The sequence below is a fragment of the Oreochromis niloticus genome, linkage group LG3 (assembly GCF_001858045.2).
Source record: "Oreochromis niloticus isolate F11D_XX linkage group LG3, O_niloticus_UMD_NMBU, whole genome shotgun sequence".
NCBI lineage: Eukaryota > Metazoa > Chordata > Actinopteri > Cichliformes > Cichlidae > Oreochromis > Oreochromis niloticus.
Genome location: NC_031967.2, coordinates 23,042,274 through 23,058,437, shown reverse-complemented (window position 1 = coordinate 23,058,437; position 16,164 = coordinate 23,042,274). Strand labels below are relative to the sequence as shown.

General features: G+C 40.5%; 2 protein-coding genes across 3 annotated transcripts; both read right to left on the bottom strand.

Annotated features, from left to right (window-relative positions):
* Positions 1–2,030: 2,030 nt before the first annotated feature.
* Positions 2,031–7,201, bottom strand: LOC102083139 (growth-regulated alpha protein). Of its 2 annotated transcripts, none has more exons than XM_025905913.1 (5): positions 6,655–7,201; positions 5,581–6,021; positions 5,323–5,431; positions 5,158–5,232; positions 2,031–2,604 (listed from the first exon to the last, which is right to left on the bottom strand). In XM_025905913.1, exons 2-5 carry the CDS (start codon positions 5,645–5,647, stop codon positions 2,532–2,534), a joined length of 324 nt encoding a protein of 107 aa, XP_025761698.1. In that variant the 5' UTR covers positions 5,648–6,021; positions 6,655–7,201; the 3' UTR covers positions 2,031–2,531. The 2 variants fall into 2 exon arrangements, with proteins under 2 accessions (XP_025761698.1, XP_025761699.1); XM_025905914.1 differs by lacking the exon at positions 6,655–7,201 and having other exon boundaries at positions 5,581–5,848; positions 5,936–6,397.
* Positions 7,202–10,035: 2,834 nt separating this feature from the next.
* Positions 10,036–15,145, bottom strand: LOC109194295 (permeability factor 2-like). The gene is made up of 6 exons (XM_005453141.4): positions 15,083–15,145; positions 11,762–11,826; positions 11,402–11,678; positions 11,135–11,243; positions 10,955–11,029; positions 10,036–10,392 (listed from the first exon to the last, which is right to left on the bottom strand). The coding sequence occupies exons 3-6, from the start codon at positions 11,466–11,468 to the stop codon at positions 10,320–10,322; spliced, it is 324 nt and encodes a 107-aa protein (XP_005453198.1). The 5' UTR covers positions 11,469–11,678; positions 11,762–11,826; positions 15,083–15,145; the 3' UTR covers positions 10,036–10,319.
* Positions 15,146–16,164: the final 1,019 nt, after the last annotated feature.

Here is a 16,164-nt window from a genome sequence, read left to right as displayed (position 1 = left end):
TTTTCTGTCCTCTGTGTAGTCTGTCTGGTCTTCTGTGTTTTAGTTTTAGTTATGTCAGTGCTTTCGTCTCCCTTATCGGTCTCTTGTGTCTCTCTTGGTGTTCTGTGTTTCCCCAGGCTGTCTTGTGTTTCATGTCTACATGTTCCTGTTTTATTTTCAAAGTCTCGTGTTGCCATGTTCAGTGTGTTTAGTTTTACTTCTTCTGTGGCGTTCAGGTTAATTTGTGTGAGCTGTGGTTCCCCATATGTTTCCTCTTCCCTAATTGCCCTTCTGTGTAAGTCCTTTTGCCTTTAAGTCCTTTGTCTTCACCTGTTCAGTGTCAGGTCGTCTGTTTGTCTTGTGTCAAGTTGCTTCAAGTCTCAGGATTGTTTCATGATTCTGTTCAGGTCCATGTCCATGTTTCTTGTCATAGAAGTCGCATGCACCTGTTCAGATTCACGTTCACATTCTATGTCATAGTTTATCATGTTAAGTTTCAGTTTACCACAGTTTAGGTTTTAGTTTATGTTGAAAGATTTTATTATGTTTATGTTTAGAAGTACATTTTGTTTAAGGTTTTCTAGATGTGTTTGCTCTTTTTTACTAGAGAAGTTACGTTGTGCAAGCTTTGTGTGCATTCCAGAGCTCTCTGACTTTCACACACACATCCTGGGAGCATGAGAGAGGTTGTACCTTCTCTTACTGATTTATGGTATAGGAGGACACCTACTCTGTATCTGTTTTAGTCTAAGAACCTTTTAGATGGACCGCTAGACTCCTGGCACCAGCTTTGGGGAGTCTTCACGGGGTCATATCTCGACCACACACACACACACACACACACACACACAAGGTATACGTCATATGTTAATGAACCTATGCATATTCATGTAACCACAATAAAAGAGCAGTGTTACGGGAGAGCGGACGAGAGCAACTGGGGTCAAGCGAAGGAACGGCGCCTGTCCAGTTCTCTCCCGTGCACGTTAATTTGTAAAACCTGTCTGAGTGTCATTTATTCCAATCTGAGTTGAATTACAGGAAAACTCCTTACAGTTTAGTTTTTCCCCAGATCGCCTTGCCTTGTTTTCTGTTTTTGTTATTGGTCTTAGTAAACGGCTTGCTTTTTTGGGGGGCCTTTTTCAGCTTTATTTGATAGAGGCAGTAAAGAAAGGACAGGAAAGGGGGGGCAGAGAGAGAAGGAGGAAGATATGTGGCAAAGGGCCGCAGGTCAGACTCAAACCTGCTCTCAGTCGTATGGCACTGAGCTCAACCGGTGCCCAATGCCTTGCTTTTTGTTGTACTTTGTTTTTCTCTCCCGTGTCTGCTTTTGGATCCACACCTCAAACAAGCTGGCTGCTCCACTGTAACAGAATCAATCTCTTTCAAAGGGACAGCTTTTAATTATCCAAGAAGGGAAGTACTGAAGAAGACAGAAGATCTGTCAAAATGAAATTTCTCAGCATTCCTGTTTTAGCCCCGTTTAAACTGAAATAATGGCTAATATATGTTTGAGTTACAGTTACATCAGAAATAAAAGCAAAGCAATTTAATGACTTGGAACATTTTTTTTGACTTGATGCTTATAGTTTGAAGTGAAATCAGGTTTGATGGCAAACTTGGGCAATTTTTTTGATTCACCCTCTTTTTTTCAATGCTGACTGTGTGTAAAGTGGTGGTAAATTGGTGAATTATCCATCCATCCATCTATTTTCTTCCACTTATCCGGGGCGGGGTTGCAGGGGCAGCAGCCCAAGCAGAGAAGCCCAGACCTCCCTCTCCCCAGCCACCTCCTCCAGCTTGTCCAGGGGAACACCCAGGTGTTCCCAGGCCAGGTGAGAGATATAACCTCTCCAACGTGTCCTGGGTCTGCCCCAGGGCCTCCTCCTGGTGGGACATGCCCGGAACACCTCACCCAGGAGGGATCCTTGTTAGATGACCGAACCACCTCCTTTTGGTGTGAAGGAGCAGCTCTACTCTGAGCCCCTCCCGAGTTGGTGAGTTATAATAAAGTGAAAAGATGTAACTTCGTTTTTTAACAAACTCCAGATTTATTATTTATTTTGAGGGATTTCCCAGCATTAAAAATAAACATGGTACTTAAACATGCTGTATCCATTGTTTACAAATCCTTTAAAGAATAGATAAATTACAGATTAACCTATAACCACTGCTCATATTTATCACAGTTTAATATCACAGACAATAGTGAACATGTAGTGACATTTGCATGTGCACTGAATAAGAGCAAAAAACCCCCCAAAAACATACATTTTATAAAATATATTCTTATTAATCAAAAATTCAATCTGAAGATAGGCTCAAGGATGAGCTTTGCAACGTCCCTGATTGTCTCCAGAAAAAACTCAGTTCTGATTGAGAATTTGGGTAATAAATATTTTACATCTGATATTAAATCCATTTACATCTTGCTGTCCATTGTAGCCGTCACTGTCTACTTTGCATTCATATTTTGCTATGAGAACCCAATCTGTGCTCCTCCTTCTTCTTGATCCACACATGTTGTACCAGCACTAAACACGTAAACTGGATCATGATGATTCTGGCACTGTGGTTGATGCTGTGGTTCTTTGGGGGTTGACGACTGTTTTTTTCATCTGATTCCTGTGAAAACAACATATTAGAGAGATGAGACTGTGGGTTGGAAAAAGAATCATGACTTTTGAAACATTAAATCCAACACACTGAAATAACTTTTTTTTTTGCCTTGAATAAAAAAACATGATCTTGCTTTGAAACCCCCCCCAAAGAAATTCACTCCCTGCAGTGTGTTAATTGTTCATCGCTTATAGTTATCCTGTGATACAGAAGCAGTATTCACCCTGAGCATGTAACCACCAGAGATGGGCAGTAACGCGTTACTGTAATCTGATTGTTTTTTTCAAGTAACGAGTAATGTAAGGGATTACTATTGCAAAAACAGTAATTAGATTACCGTTACTTTCACGTAGGAACACTGCGTTACTGCGTTACTAAAACCGTGATTTTTTGCAAGAATGTCTCATGACAGTGACGTAAGCGGGTGTGACGTTCGTGACAACAGCTGTCTGCAGATCAACGATGGATAATATATGGAGTGTGGGAGAGAGTATGAGCATGCAGCGTTTAAAGCGTGGAAGTACTGACCTTACTTTGAGTTTGATTCCATAAAAATTGACAAAAACATTAGTGTCCACTGTTCACTCCGTGGGAAGAAAACTTCTTTTTAAACCCCTAAACTTCCAAGCAAGCACCGAGTGCGCTACGACGTAATGTGAAATTCACAGAGAAACTCGCGGATATTTTGTATGATGGAGTATGCAGAAAAAGTAGAATTGGGCTGAAAGATCTATCGCTTTATCACCTATTCAGGTTGTAAATCGTGTTTTTAAAAAGTAACTAAGTAACTAAGTAATTAATTACTTTTGAAAATGAGTAATCAGTAAAGTAATGGGATTACTTTTGGGGGGGAAGTAATCAGTAATTAGTTACTGATTACTTTTTTTCAAGTAACTTGACCAACACTGGTAACCACTGCTGTAAAACCATCAGTATTTTTAATTACTGATGTGCAGAGTAGGGCTGGGCCATATTATACCGTTCACGGTAATACCGGTATAATGTTTGGCAACGATAGGAAAATGAAATATCGCGATAGAATATGGGTCAAATGCGCATGCGCAGTGCCTTTGTTTTCATACGCACATGGCCGATTGTTGAGTGAAACGGATGAACCAGAATTAGTTTGTAAAAATGGTGCCACTTCAGTGATGTGGAACTGGTTTGTTGTTTGTCCGTCAGATACACAACAAAGCACAGTTTTTTGTAGAACATGCAAGTGGCCGTCGTTATTGCCGTATTTGTCGGACTAAGGTGCTCGTAAACCTGGGAGTAATCTGGGTCCTAAACTCCCTCCTTTTCAGGTCCCAAAGTCAAACAAACACTGCAGCATCACTAAGAGTTAAAAACGGTCTAAATTCTTTCATCTTTCATAAAATGATCAGCGTTGCTGCTTTACCAGGTGTAACTATGAAGTTTAAGATCCAGGCACCCATGAAAACAGAATTTATTACATTTAACGGAGTTAGAAGTTAGCAGGAAGCTAGCGGAAGTTAGCTCGCTAGTTTCGCTAGTTACCTAAGCATGATATAGCATATTCTGACTGAGAGATTTCTGAAAAAATTCAAACGTACAGCTCTGCTATCACTTCCAACACAAACGAGGACAGAAAGCTACACAGCAGTGACGTTTGTAAGGTTACTGAAGTTGGGCTAGCTGGTTTATAATGATGTGCTACGTGATCGCTAGCGACACAGCTATGTTAGCATAACAAACAGTGAAGCTGGAGGATGAACGCTAACACTTTTCCACTCAATAAAAGTTAACGAGAAGTTTCCTGATGGTTAGAGACAAGTGCAATCGCATAGCAGGATGCTGTAAACGGACCAAACTTCAGTCAGGAGAACAACTGAGATAATCCATCCACAATACGAGGTTAGTCATTAATATACTGCAACAATATGGGAATAGAGCAGCTGTGATAGAATACAGCATTAATGAATCAATTGTACAGAAGTGGAGGAAGCAAGAAGAATGAGTTGAATAAAGTTTGATTTATCTGACTGCTTTGTTTCGCTTAATGTGTCTTATAACCCCGTGCACCTTATGGTCCGAAAAATATGTATTTGACTTTTTTATTTGGCGCACTGCAGTATAATGTTGCAAAGCACCTCTTTTTAACTTCAGTGGATATTATACATGGTTATGCTCAGGATATGTCAGCCTATTTCTACTGGAAATGCCTTTTGGTTAAACCTTTAGCAAGGAATTTGCATTTGCACTGTTAAGTTTTTATATAGCTTTAATGCACATAAAAAACAGCTGCTTGTTTAAGTGAAAATAAATGGATGGTGTTTTTTTGCGCTAGTAAAGTTGTGGAGTTGTATTTTGTTTCGCATCAATTATATCGTCAGTTATATCATTATCGCAAATTTTCAAATATATATCGTGATAAATATTTTTGGCCATATCGCCCTGCTCTAGTGCAGAGTCTCACACTGATGCTCCAAAGTGAGTTGATGTTCCTGTTTGAAATTCACTGACTTCCTCTCTAACATTTAACTCACATTTAGTTGAATAACAGTGAATGAAATAAACAAAAACATCTGTATGACTTACAGTTTTTCCAGCAGCGTTTTGGTGAATTTAGACTCAGGATCGAGACACTGTTCACGCCCATCCTTCAGTGTGACACTATAACATGTAAAGAAAACTTTGACTTAAGACCACTTTATAAACAATGCTTATTAATGACTGAGCTCTCATGTCACTATGGGTACTTACATGACTTCTTTCTTATTGCAATGTGGACGAGGCTCATCCACCTTGAGTTGAGCGATGAGAGCCCCCCTTATGGACTTACTGATCTTCAAACACCGGCACCTTGGAATAACTGGAAAAGGTAGAAAGTTATAATTAATCTTACACTGCTGCAGTTTCATATTTTCCTTAAACATAAATACATTTAGATTGATTTGTTGTCAGAATTTAGCTCTTTTCAAGCCGCACAAAGTTTTCCATAATCCAATAAAACACACTTACCTAGTGAAGTGCAAAGGGCCATGCAGGCCAGGAGAACGATGCACTGGATGGCAACACTTGTCTTCATCTTAAAGCTTTTCAATTAGTGAGTGGAGGATCTACTGAAGGCTCAGTCTTCAACTGATTTTTTCTTCTCAGATATGAAGGATCTCTGCTGCTGTGCGTCTCCTTCTTGAGCTGCCTGAGTGTGCAGGACTGTGAGGTTCATCATCTCTGAACCTCCTTATATACACTCACAGCTGGGTGAGAATGTCTTCCCAAGTATTGGCTAAAAAAACCCCCCAAACATTTTTATGTCTGTCCTCCCACAGTGGAAATCCTGCTGTTACAATTCTTTGTCATTTAAACTTTCTACCTTCACTTATTCATAAGGATTTCCCGTGCAACTGGTTTATGTTGAGACATGCCTGCCTTCCTTGCGCCTTCAGCTGTCGTTTGTATCTGTTGAAAATAATGCCACATTTCACTCATTTTAGACTCACTCTAATCACTCATACGTAAGTCTTGCACATAAAAGATATTTTGTATTGCTGATCTACTTCCAGAGAAGTGAATGCAATAAACTCTTTATATAATCAGTCTAAGGAGGCTCTGAGGTGGCTAAAAGTCAGGACATTTTTAACAGTTTCATACCTGTGACTCATTAAACTGTTTTTTTTTTAATTCACCACTGTCAATAGGGAAACTAAAACTCACAAGAGTAACTGAGAATACAAGAAAAAAAGTCTCCGTCACTACTGAAAATAGTTCTCAGTTCAGTTTAATTCAATTTTATTTATACAGTGCGAAATCACAACAATAGTTGCCTCAAAGTGCTTTGTAAGGTAAAGACCCTATAATAATATAAAGAAAGCAGACAAAAACCCTGACAATCATATGACCCCCACACGAGCAAGCACTTTGGCGACTGTGGGAAGGGAAAACTCCCTTTTAACAGAAAGAAAAATACAGCAGAACAAGGCTTATGGAGGAGCGGCAATCTGCCTTGAATAGGTGGTGTGAGGGGAGGGAGACGGGACAAAAGACATGCCGTGGAAGAGAGCCAGAGATTAATACAGTGGAACCCCGACTTACGAAATTAATTCGTTCCCAAGGGTCTTTTGTAAGTCGAAAATTTTCGTAAGTCGAAGCACCCATCGCGCCTTTTGAGTGAACGATAGGCTACAGGCTAATTGCTAACTGCAACAACAATACGTCGTTCAAGCGGAACAGCGAAGCGCAAGTACGAAAGCCAAGGGGGTTGTCACATGATTCGGAAGGCATTGTGGGCATTGTAGGCATTCTGGGCTCAGCCAATCAGAGCCAGCGGATTTGGTTACGTGGGCATTTTGCCGTAACATGGGCAGAAATATTGCTGTTAAGTGCTTTCGAAACTTGAATTTTTCGTTAAATGGGGTATTCGTAAGTCGGGGTTCCACTGTAATAACTAATAACCGAATGCAAAGGTGTATAAGCACAGTGATTGAGAAAGATGACTGAAAAGAAAGACTCAATGCATCATGGGAATTCCCCAGCAGCCAAGACGTATTGCAGCATGAGTAAGAGAGGATTTGGGGTCACCTGTACAGCCCTAACTATACGCTTTATCAAAAGGGAAAGTTTTAAGCCTAATCCTAAAAGTAGAGACAATGTCTGCCTCCTGAATCCAAGACAACAATATGCTCTCTCTTTCTAGTCCCTGTCAGTACTCTGCAGCATTGTGGATTACTTAAAGGCTTTTCAGAGAGTTTTCAGGACATCCTTATACTAACGATTTACAGTAGTCCAGCCTAGAAGAAATAAATGCATGAACTGGTTTTTAAGCATCACTCTGAGACAGGATATTTCTAATTTTAGAGATACTGCACAAATGAAAGAAATTTGTTTAATATGCTTAATATGTGCACTGAAGAACATATCCTGGTCACTTTAATTGGACAGCTTCTTCAGAGCATTCCAAACTGTTTTAAACTAATCCACATAAACCAGTTCTGTTATTCAGCTGTAGTGCTGTTTCTGTCTAAAGTTCAGTCACTCATGGTGCATGTTTTAATGTTTAAGAGTAATTTCCATTCTAATTTTTTATTTAAATTTCTCGTTTGTTTGTTCACAATTTGGCCCACGCTGGAAGATACTACTACTACTACTATTAATAATAATAATAATAATAATAATAATAATGCACATCAGACCCGACCGCATGTTTGCAGTTTTCAGCACTCGTTAACACTTTTCTTTATTGCGGTTGCTGTTCACAGCAATACACACAGCTGCAGCCGCCCATACACCACCAACAACAGTTAGGAACCAGGTCAGTCTGTTTTAAGCCAGCGAGGAGTGATTGCAGATGACACTCAGGTGTGTCCGCGTCCCCCGCAGCTGCGCCGCAGACCCCGCCCCGCCACAATACTATGACTACTACGACTACTACTACTACTACTACTACTAATAATAATAATAATAATTGAGTGACTCAGGGAGTTCCAGAGGGTGAAGCTGAAACACTGAAAGCTTTGGAGGTTGGTGCGAGCGACAGAAAGCAGACCCATGGCTGAAGACCGTAGCACCTGACACCGTGTGTATGTAGGCAGCAGGTCGGAAAGGTACTGATGGATTTGTGAATGATATGAAGAATTTTTTTAATTATTTATAGAAGCTGAAGTGTTATCTTTCACAATAATGGCCCTTGACATTAGACCATGTGACTTCTGTACTCATGGAGCAATATGAAGAACTCTTGATATAATAATCATAACACAGTCAGTTAAAAAAAGAAGAATTATGTCAGAGTGGTTTATGGGATCTCATTCTTATCTTCACTTTTACATTTTATGGAATAGAAACTTATATCCTGCAATAAATATATAAACGGTTTTCTGCTTTTTTGTTAGTGTCATGGTATGCTGTGTGCAGGCAGGAGAAGAGGACCCAAACGCTGGACTCGGTGAATGGAAAGAGGCAGCTTTATTGCGCTGTGGCAGAAACTCCAAACATAACTCATAATAACATCCCTAAACTGAAAACACAAAGCTAATAACAAACACTTGGAACTTGAAGACAAGAGACTGGGAACATGGAGGCAAAACACACAGCTGGTTGAGGGTATGACGCGACTCTGAACACTGGAGGACACACACTATAAATTCACAGGCATGAACATGAGGGAACGAGGAACAGGTGGGAACACAGCCGGGAGAAATTAGACTTAACGAGACAGAGGAAGCGAAACTAGAAACACAGGAAATCCACAGACTGAACACAGATAACAGTGACATCAGGGGCAAAGGAATACACAAGCTAAGAAATACAGAACGGAAACCAAAACACCAGTAGTCATAAGCCAAGAACCAAAAGGAAAACAGACCACTAAACAATAATATAAAATCAAAACACTGGGCCACAGGCCCAGGACTGTAACAGTTAGGAATACCTCATGATTGGTAATACCTGGTAACAAAATAGAAAATGACATTAAGAAAACATTTCCTTTTTTGTAAAGAGTATCTACAAAGATAATTGTGTGATCCCTAAACAACAGTTCAGGCTGCTGGCGGTCTAATGGTGTGCACGCAGGATAACACACACTGTGTTATCCTGCTGGAAATAAACTCTATCAAAGTCGCAGCACTCTTGTTTCAGTAATGCCAGAAAAGTCCTGTTTAAACTGGAGAAGCTGCCAATATGTGTTTTTGATTTACAATCTTTAAATAAATGAATAAACAAAAGCAGCCTATACTAGACGCAGTTCAAACTTTTGAGGTCACATTTAAAGACAATGTTTCATTTTACTTGCAACAAAAAATTGAGAGTTTGTTTATGGTTTTGAGATGTAATCAGTTTTTAAAAGATGTAACTTACTCAACAACTTAGGCTATGTCCACACGTACCCGGGTATTTTTGAAAACGCAGATTTTTCTATGCGTTTGCACCTTTCGTCCACACGTAAACGGCGTTTTCGGCCACTGAAAACGGAGATTTCTAAAAACTCCGGCCAGGGTGGATATTTTCTAAAACTCCGTTTTTGCATTTACGTGTGGACGAGAAAAACGGAGAAAACGCAGTGTCAAAGGTGTGCGCCTTTTTTGACGTCACAGTGTGCGCCACGTTGTTGTTTCGGTGAAATGAATTTCTACAATACTGTTACTGTTAATTGTACTCTCTGCTGTGTTTAAATGCTTACATATACACACACAGTTACTGTCCCTTCATATACACGACTCGGTTCTGCTTCTATGCCCCATCTTTGTTTACTTTTTCCCACCGAGGCTTCTAGACTTCTGATTGGCCAACATTTCTACACGGTTAGGAATATAGCGCCACCTGCTGCTTTGGCATGTTCCTAGCAGCGTTTTCCTTCATTTCTGCCTTTACGTGTGGACGGGATTATTTTTTAAAACGAAAACGGAAAATCTCCGTTTTCAAAAATACCCGGGTACGTGTGGACATAGCCTTAGAGGTTTATTGAGTCGGCTTTGGAGTCACTGTTGTACATATCAGAATACAAAAAAACCCAAACAAAACTTGTAAAAATACACGTGAAGTTCACCTCTGATATAAATAATCATGGTTTTATTACATCAGTCTTACATCAGCACTTTACAAAAATAAATATATATGTGTATAAAATATATATACATATGCTTATTAATCAGAACTGAAGGATGAGTTGCATTTCTATTTTGTGATGAGAACTAGAGCTGTGCTGCTCCTTCTTCTTGATCCACGCTGATCTTGTACCAGCACTAAACATACAAAGTGGATCATGATGATTCTGGCACTGTGGTTGATGCTGTGGTTGTTTGGGGGCTGATGACTGTTTTTTTCATCTGATTCCTGTGAAAACAACATATTAGAGAGATGAGACTGTGGGTGAATGAAAAAACAAAATCTTGCTTTGAAAAAACCCCAAAGAAATTCACTCCCTGCAGTTTGTTAATTGTTCATCCCTCATAGTTATCCAGTGATGCAGAAACATTATTCACCCTGAGCATGTAACCACTGCTGTAAAACCGTATCTCTCATCTGATTCCTCTAAAGACAACATATCACAGAGATGAAACTTTGAAGTTCCAGTGGTAGTGAACAGATCAAGTCGTGCATTTTTACCCTCAGTTTTGAACTGCTGCTCTAAAACCATCAGTATGTTTGTAAGAGATAAAAATTCTTTCAGAGGTTCACTGTAGATTAAAACCTGTTGTTTGTTTGGATGGAGATTTACATTAAATATGTTTTATTCATGCAGGTGTAATTAATGATGTGCAGAGCCTCGCACTGATGCTCCAAAGTGACTGTTGATGTTCCTGTTTTGACTTTACTCACTTTCTCTCTAATATTTAACTCACATTTAGTTGAATAACAGTGAATGAAAGAAAGAAAAAACATCTGTATGACTTACAGTTTTTCCAGCAGCGTTTTGGTGAATTTAGACTCAGGATCGAGACACTGTTCACTCCCATTCTTCAGTGTGACACTATAACATGTAAATAAAGCTTTGATTTAAAACCACTTTATAAACAATCCTTATTAATGACTGAGCTCTTATTAATAATGTGCTCCTGTCACTGTGGGTACTTACATGACTTCTCTCCTGTTGCAGTGTGGACGAGGCTCATCCACCTTGAGTTGAGCGATGAGAGCGATCTTTACAGACTTACTGGTCTTCAAACACCGGCACCTTGGAATAACTGTAAAAGGTAGAAAGTTATCATTAATGTTAAACTGCTGCAGTTTCATATTTTACTTAAACATAAATATATTTAGATTGATTTGTTGTCAGAATTCAACTCTTTTCAAGCCGCACAAATACACCATTTTCTTTAATAATCCAATAAAACACACTTACCTAGTGAAGTGCAAAGGGCCATGCAGGCCAGGAGAACGATGCACTGGATGGCAACACTTGTCTTCATCTTAAAGCTTTTCAGTTTTTGAGGATCTACTAAAGGCTCAGTCTTCAACTGGTTTATTCTTCTCAAATATGAAGGATCTCTGCTGCTGTGCGTCTCCTTCTCTTCTTGAGCTGCCTGAGTGTGCAGGACTGAGGTTCATCATCTCTGAACCTCCTTATATACACTCACAGGCACGTGGACCCCGTCCAAGAATGTCTTCCTAAGAAGTGGCTGCAAAAAATCATTTTTTATGTCTGTCCTCCCACAAAACCTGCTGTTGCAATTTTTCATTTAAACTATCTACGCTCACTTACTCATTAGCATTTCCTGTGCGACTGGTTTATGTTGAGACATGCCTGCCTTCAGGTGTCGTTTGTATCTGTTGAAAGTGACGTCACATTTCACTCATTTTGAACTGACTCCAATCACTCATATGTGAGTTTTGCTGATAAAGGATCTTTTGTATTGCTGATCTACTTCCAGAGAAGTGAAATGCAATGAAGCCTTTATATGATCCGTCTAATATGAACAATTTAGACAGCACAAACTCAGATATGATATGATATGATATGATATGACATGATATGATATGCCTAATATTTTTACACTCTGCTGAAAGTTTACTTACACTGCTCTTTATGATAAAAGTGTTTGAACACTTTCCAGTAAATAAAATGATAAAAAGATAGAAAATTGGAAGTTCCTTTAAACACAGCTGAAAAAGTCATTTTGTATTCAGTGTTTGCAGATGTGCACGTGTATCATTGCACTTAATAAATGCAGTAAATCTGTCAATGAGTAAATCTGTAAAGGTGTGGGAATGCAAGAAAAATGTCTCCATCACTTCTAAAAATACTGAAATTCTCAGATTAATAATGTCACCAATCACAGCAGAAACCAAGGCAGACTTAGTCATTAAGGATGTTTCACACTCGCTTCTCCACTCCTTCAATGTGCTTCCACTGGACAGGTGTATTCAGGTATTTTGAAAGATACCTTGCCTGACTGGTGACTTGGAGTCAGCAGTAGCTACTTTGGAACTGCTGTCAGATATTGTGGTTCCAGTGAGACTGAAAACTGTAAGCTAGAGGTTTCAACTGTAATTACCTTCCCTACTGATAGACACCTGCCGCATTCCTCTTTAGTCTCCCAAGCGAGCCATAGAGGTAGTTTGTTGGAGTCTGTGCTTTGCAGTGATAAATGATTTTCCATTCACTGCTCTGTGAAATGCAGGGGTGTCAGGAAAGCCCCTGTGATTGTTTCATTTTCATTTTCATATTTAAGTCAATGTCAGACTTTGAATATGTCTGTGAAGGTTCTCAGTCATCCAGGTCATCGTAGTCAAAGGAATTTGCAAAGAAAAGCGTCTGGACTTCTTTGAGTTGCTTGAAGACGTTTCACCTCTCATCCGAGAAGCTTCTTCAGTTCTAAGGTCAAATGGCCGAGAGTCCCAGATTTAAACCCAGTGGAAGTATCCCCCCCAAGGAGGGACAAAGGACCCCCTGGTGATCCTCTAATCACATGCGCCAAGGTGTGAAAGCGGGTGTGGGACCTAATCAGCCAGGGTTTCGGGTGAGCTCATTGTGAAACCTGGCCCCACCCTATCATGTGATTTCCTGAGGTCAGATGGCCCAGGATGTGAGTGGGCGTTAAGGCGTCTGGGGAGGGAACTCAAAACTGGATTATAGATGGCAGACAGTTGGTGTCGTAAACCACCGCCTCTGTTCAAAGATGGTCGCTCACAGTGGACATAGATGGCCTCTTTCACTCCTCTTTCAAACCATCTGTCCTCTCTGTCCAATATGTGAACATTGGCATCCTCGAAAGAGTGACCTTTATCCTTATGATGCAGATGGACTGCTGAGTCTTGTCCTGTGGAGGTGGCTCTTCTATGTTGTGCCATGCGCTTGTGAAGTGGCTGTTTGGTCTCTCCAATGTAGAGGTCTGGGCATTCCTCACTGCACTGTACAGCATACACCACGTTGTTCAGTCTGTGTTTTGGAGTTTTGTCTTTCGGGTGAACCAGTTTGTGTCTGAGTGTGTTGCTGGGTCTGAAGTACACTGGGATGTCGTGCTTGGAGAAAACTCTCCTGAGTTTCTCTGATACACCGGCTACATAGGGGATGACAATGTTGTTGCGTCTGTCTTTCTTATCCTCTCTCGCTGGTGTCTGATCTTCTTTTCTGTGCCTCTTTGCTGACTTTATGAACGCCCAGTTAGGATAACCACATGTTTTCAGTGCTTCCTTTACATGTGTGTGTTCCTTCTTTTTCCCTTCAGGCTTGGAGGGAACAAGTTCTGCCCGGTGGTGTAGGGTCCTAATTACTCCAAGTTTGTGTTCCAGAGGGTGATGGGAGTCAAAGATGAGGTACTGGTCCGTGTGTGTGGGCTTCCGGTAAACTTCAATGTTGAGGTTGCCATTCTCTTCAATGTGCACAGCGCAGTCCAGGAAAGCCAAACAGTTATCCTTTGTGTCTTCCCTGGTGAACTTGATGTTTTTATCCACAGCGTTAATGTGCGCAGTGAAGGATTCCACTTCTTGTGTCTTGATTTTGACCCAGGTGTCGTCTACATATCTGTACCAGTGGCTGGGTGCTCTCCCTTTGAAAGAGCCAAGAGCCTTTCTTTCCACTTCCTCCATGTAAAGGTTGGCTACAATAGGTGACACAGGGGAGCCCATGGCACAGCCATGTTTTTGTCTGTAGAAACCCTCGTTGTATTTGAAGTATGTTGTGGTAAGGCAGAGGTCTAACAGTGTGCAAATCTGATCGGGTGTGAAGTTGGTCCTGTCTTCCAAGGAGCTGTCTTCTTGTAGTCGTTTTCTGACAGTCTCCACTGCCTCTGTGGTGGGTATGCAAGTGAAGAGAGAGACTACATCAAAGGACACCATGGTTTCATCTGGATCCAGGGTAAGTTTCTGGACCTTGTCGGTGAAGTCGGTGGAGTTCTTGATGTGGTGTGGGGTGTTCCCCACGAGAGGTGCCAGGATGGTAGCAAGGTGTTTCGCAATGTTATAAGTGGCTGAGTTTATGCTACTGACTATGGGTCTGAGTGGGACCCCTTCCTTGTGGATCTTAGGAAGTCCATAAATGCAGGGTATGGCATCCCCTGGATAAAGGCGGTGATATTTGAGGCGGTCAATGATTTTGTCCTTTTCAAGGTCTTGAAGGCAAGCTATAACTTGCTTTTTGTAGCTGCTTGTGGGGTCTCGTTTTAAAGCTTCGTAGGTGTTGTTGTCACTGAGGAGAGTAGTGATCTTTGTGTGGTAATCTGTTGTGTTTAGGACCACGGTGCACCTTCCCTTATCCGCTGGTAATATAGTGATGTTGTGGTCTTTGCTCAGGGAAACGACGGCCTTCTTTTCTTGTAGTGTGAGGTTAGACGGAGGGACTTTGGCACTGGAGAGGGTGGCTGAGACTTTCATCCTGATTTGCTCTATAATAATTTATTATATAATAAATTATTTATTAATAATTTAATAAATAAATTATTTATTAATAATTTATTAATCCGTATGGCGGTTTCTGTGGCTGTGATGAGGTCCACTATGGGCAACTGTTGCGGAGAAATGGCGAAATTATCGAAATTGAGTCCTTTGGAAGACTTTGAAGTTTTAAAAACAATGAATGACTTACACTGAGATGAAGGTACACCAGACTAAAAAAGCTGCAGGTCATGCCAATGTGAATGCGAGTTGCCCCCAAAAAACACAATGTTAACTGCAACAGCTCATGTAGGTTGCTAATACAGATAGCAGTGTGTCCAGGTGGACAGGCTGAAAGATATTTCACTTCCACATTTGGTGGGTTATGCTTCTTACTTCTCTTAACATCACTCATATCTGTAGCTCTGCATGAAGATATGTAGCCTATTTGGACGCCTCTGAAAAAATATGCTCCATATGAGAAACGACTACTTTTTTATTAAGAAAACACCAGACAATGTTGTGTGAATGATATGGGAAGTCAGCCAAAGTGCTAGCCCCTGGGCTAGGTGAGGGTTGTAGATCTTATCTTTTTCTTATAATGAAATCAGTGTGAGTCATGCTCAATTCCAGCACTTGCAGACATCAGCAGCTACACTGGAAGCAATAACAAGTCCATATGTGTTTTTCTTATCTGTCTGTTGTATTGTGACAGACACTAGCATTACTGTGAATATCAGTTTGGCACATTTGGATGTGATATATGCATGTTGTGTCATTCTTTCTTGAAGTGAACATTAGATTGATAATTATGTGCACATCTGTGATCTCTGGATAATTACGGGCATATTTTCATTAGTATATTCAGTTGTTTTAATTGTTGGTGACTGCTTGTGACACCTGTGACACATTTTTGATGTTCACTGAAGTTTCTAAGCTACAGTGAGCAAGGTGGCGATGTCTTCAGCTGGAAAATGAAGCCAATAAGGCAGTGACCCTGAATCCTCCCTTGGTTACTAGAGGTGGGTTTCAGTAATCGATTTTCTGATTAAAATGGATTTTAGCTTGAATAAAGCGATATCGATTCATTAAATCCTGAATCGATTTTTAAATATAAATGTAATTGGCCAGAAACTCTGCAATCTCAGGTTAAACCTCACAAACTATTTCAAAACCCACCAAACGGCTAAAACAGTAAATGAGAGCAGATAAACGGATTCCACATAAAGACGTAAACACAAAGCGCGGACCCGATGCATCAGGACCTGTGAGATGTTGGCCTCTTTCACCCGA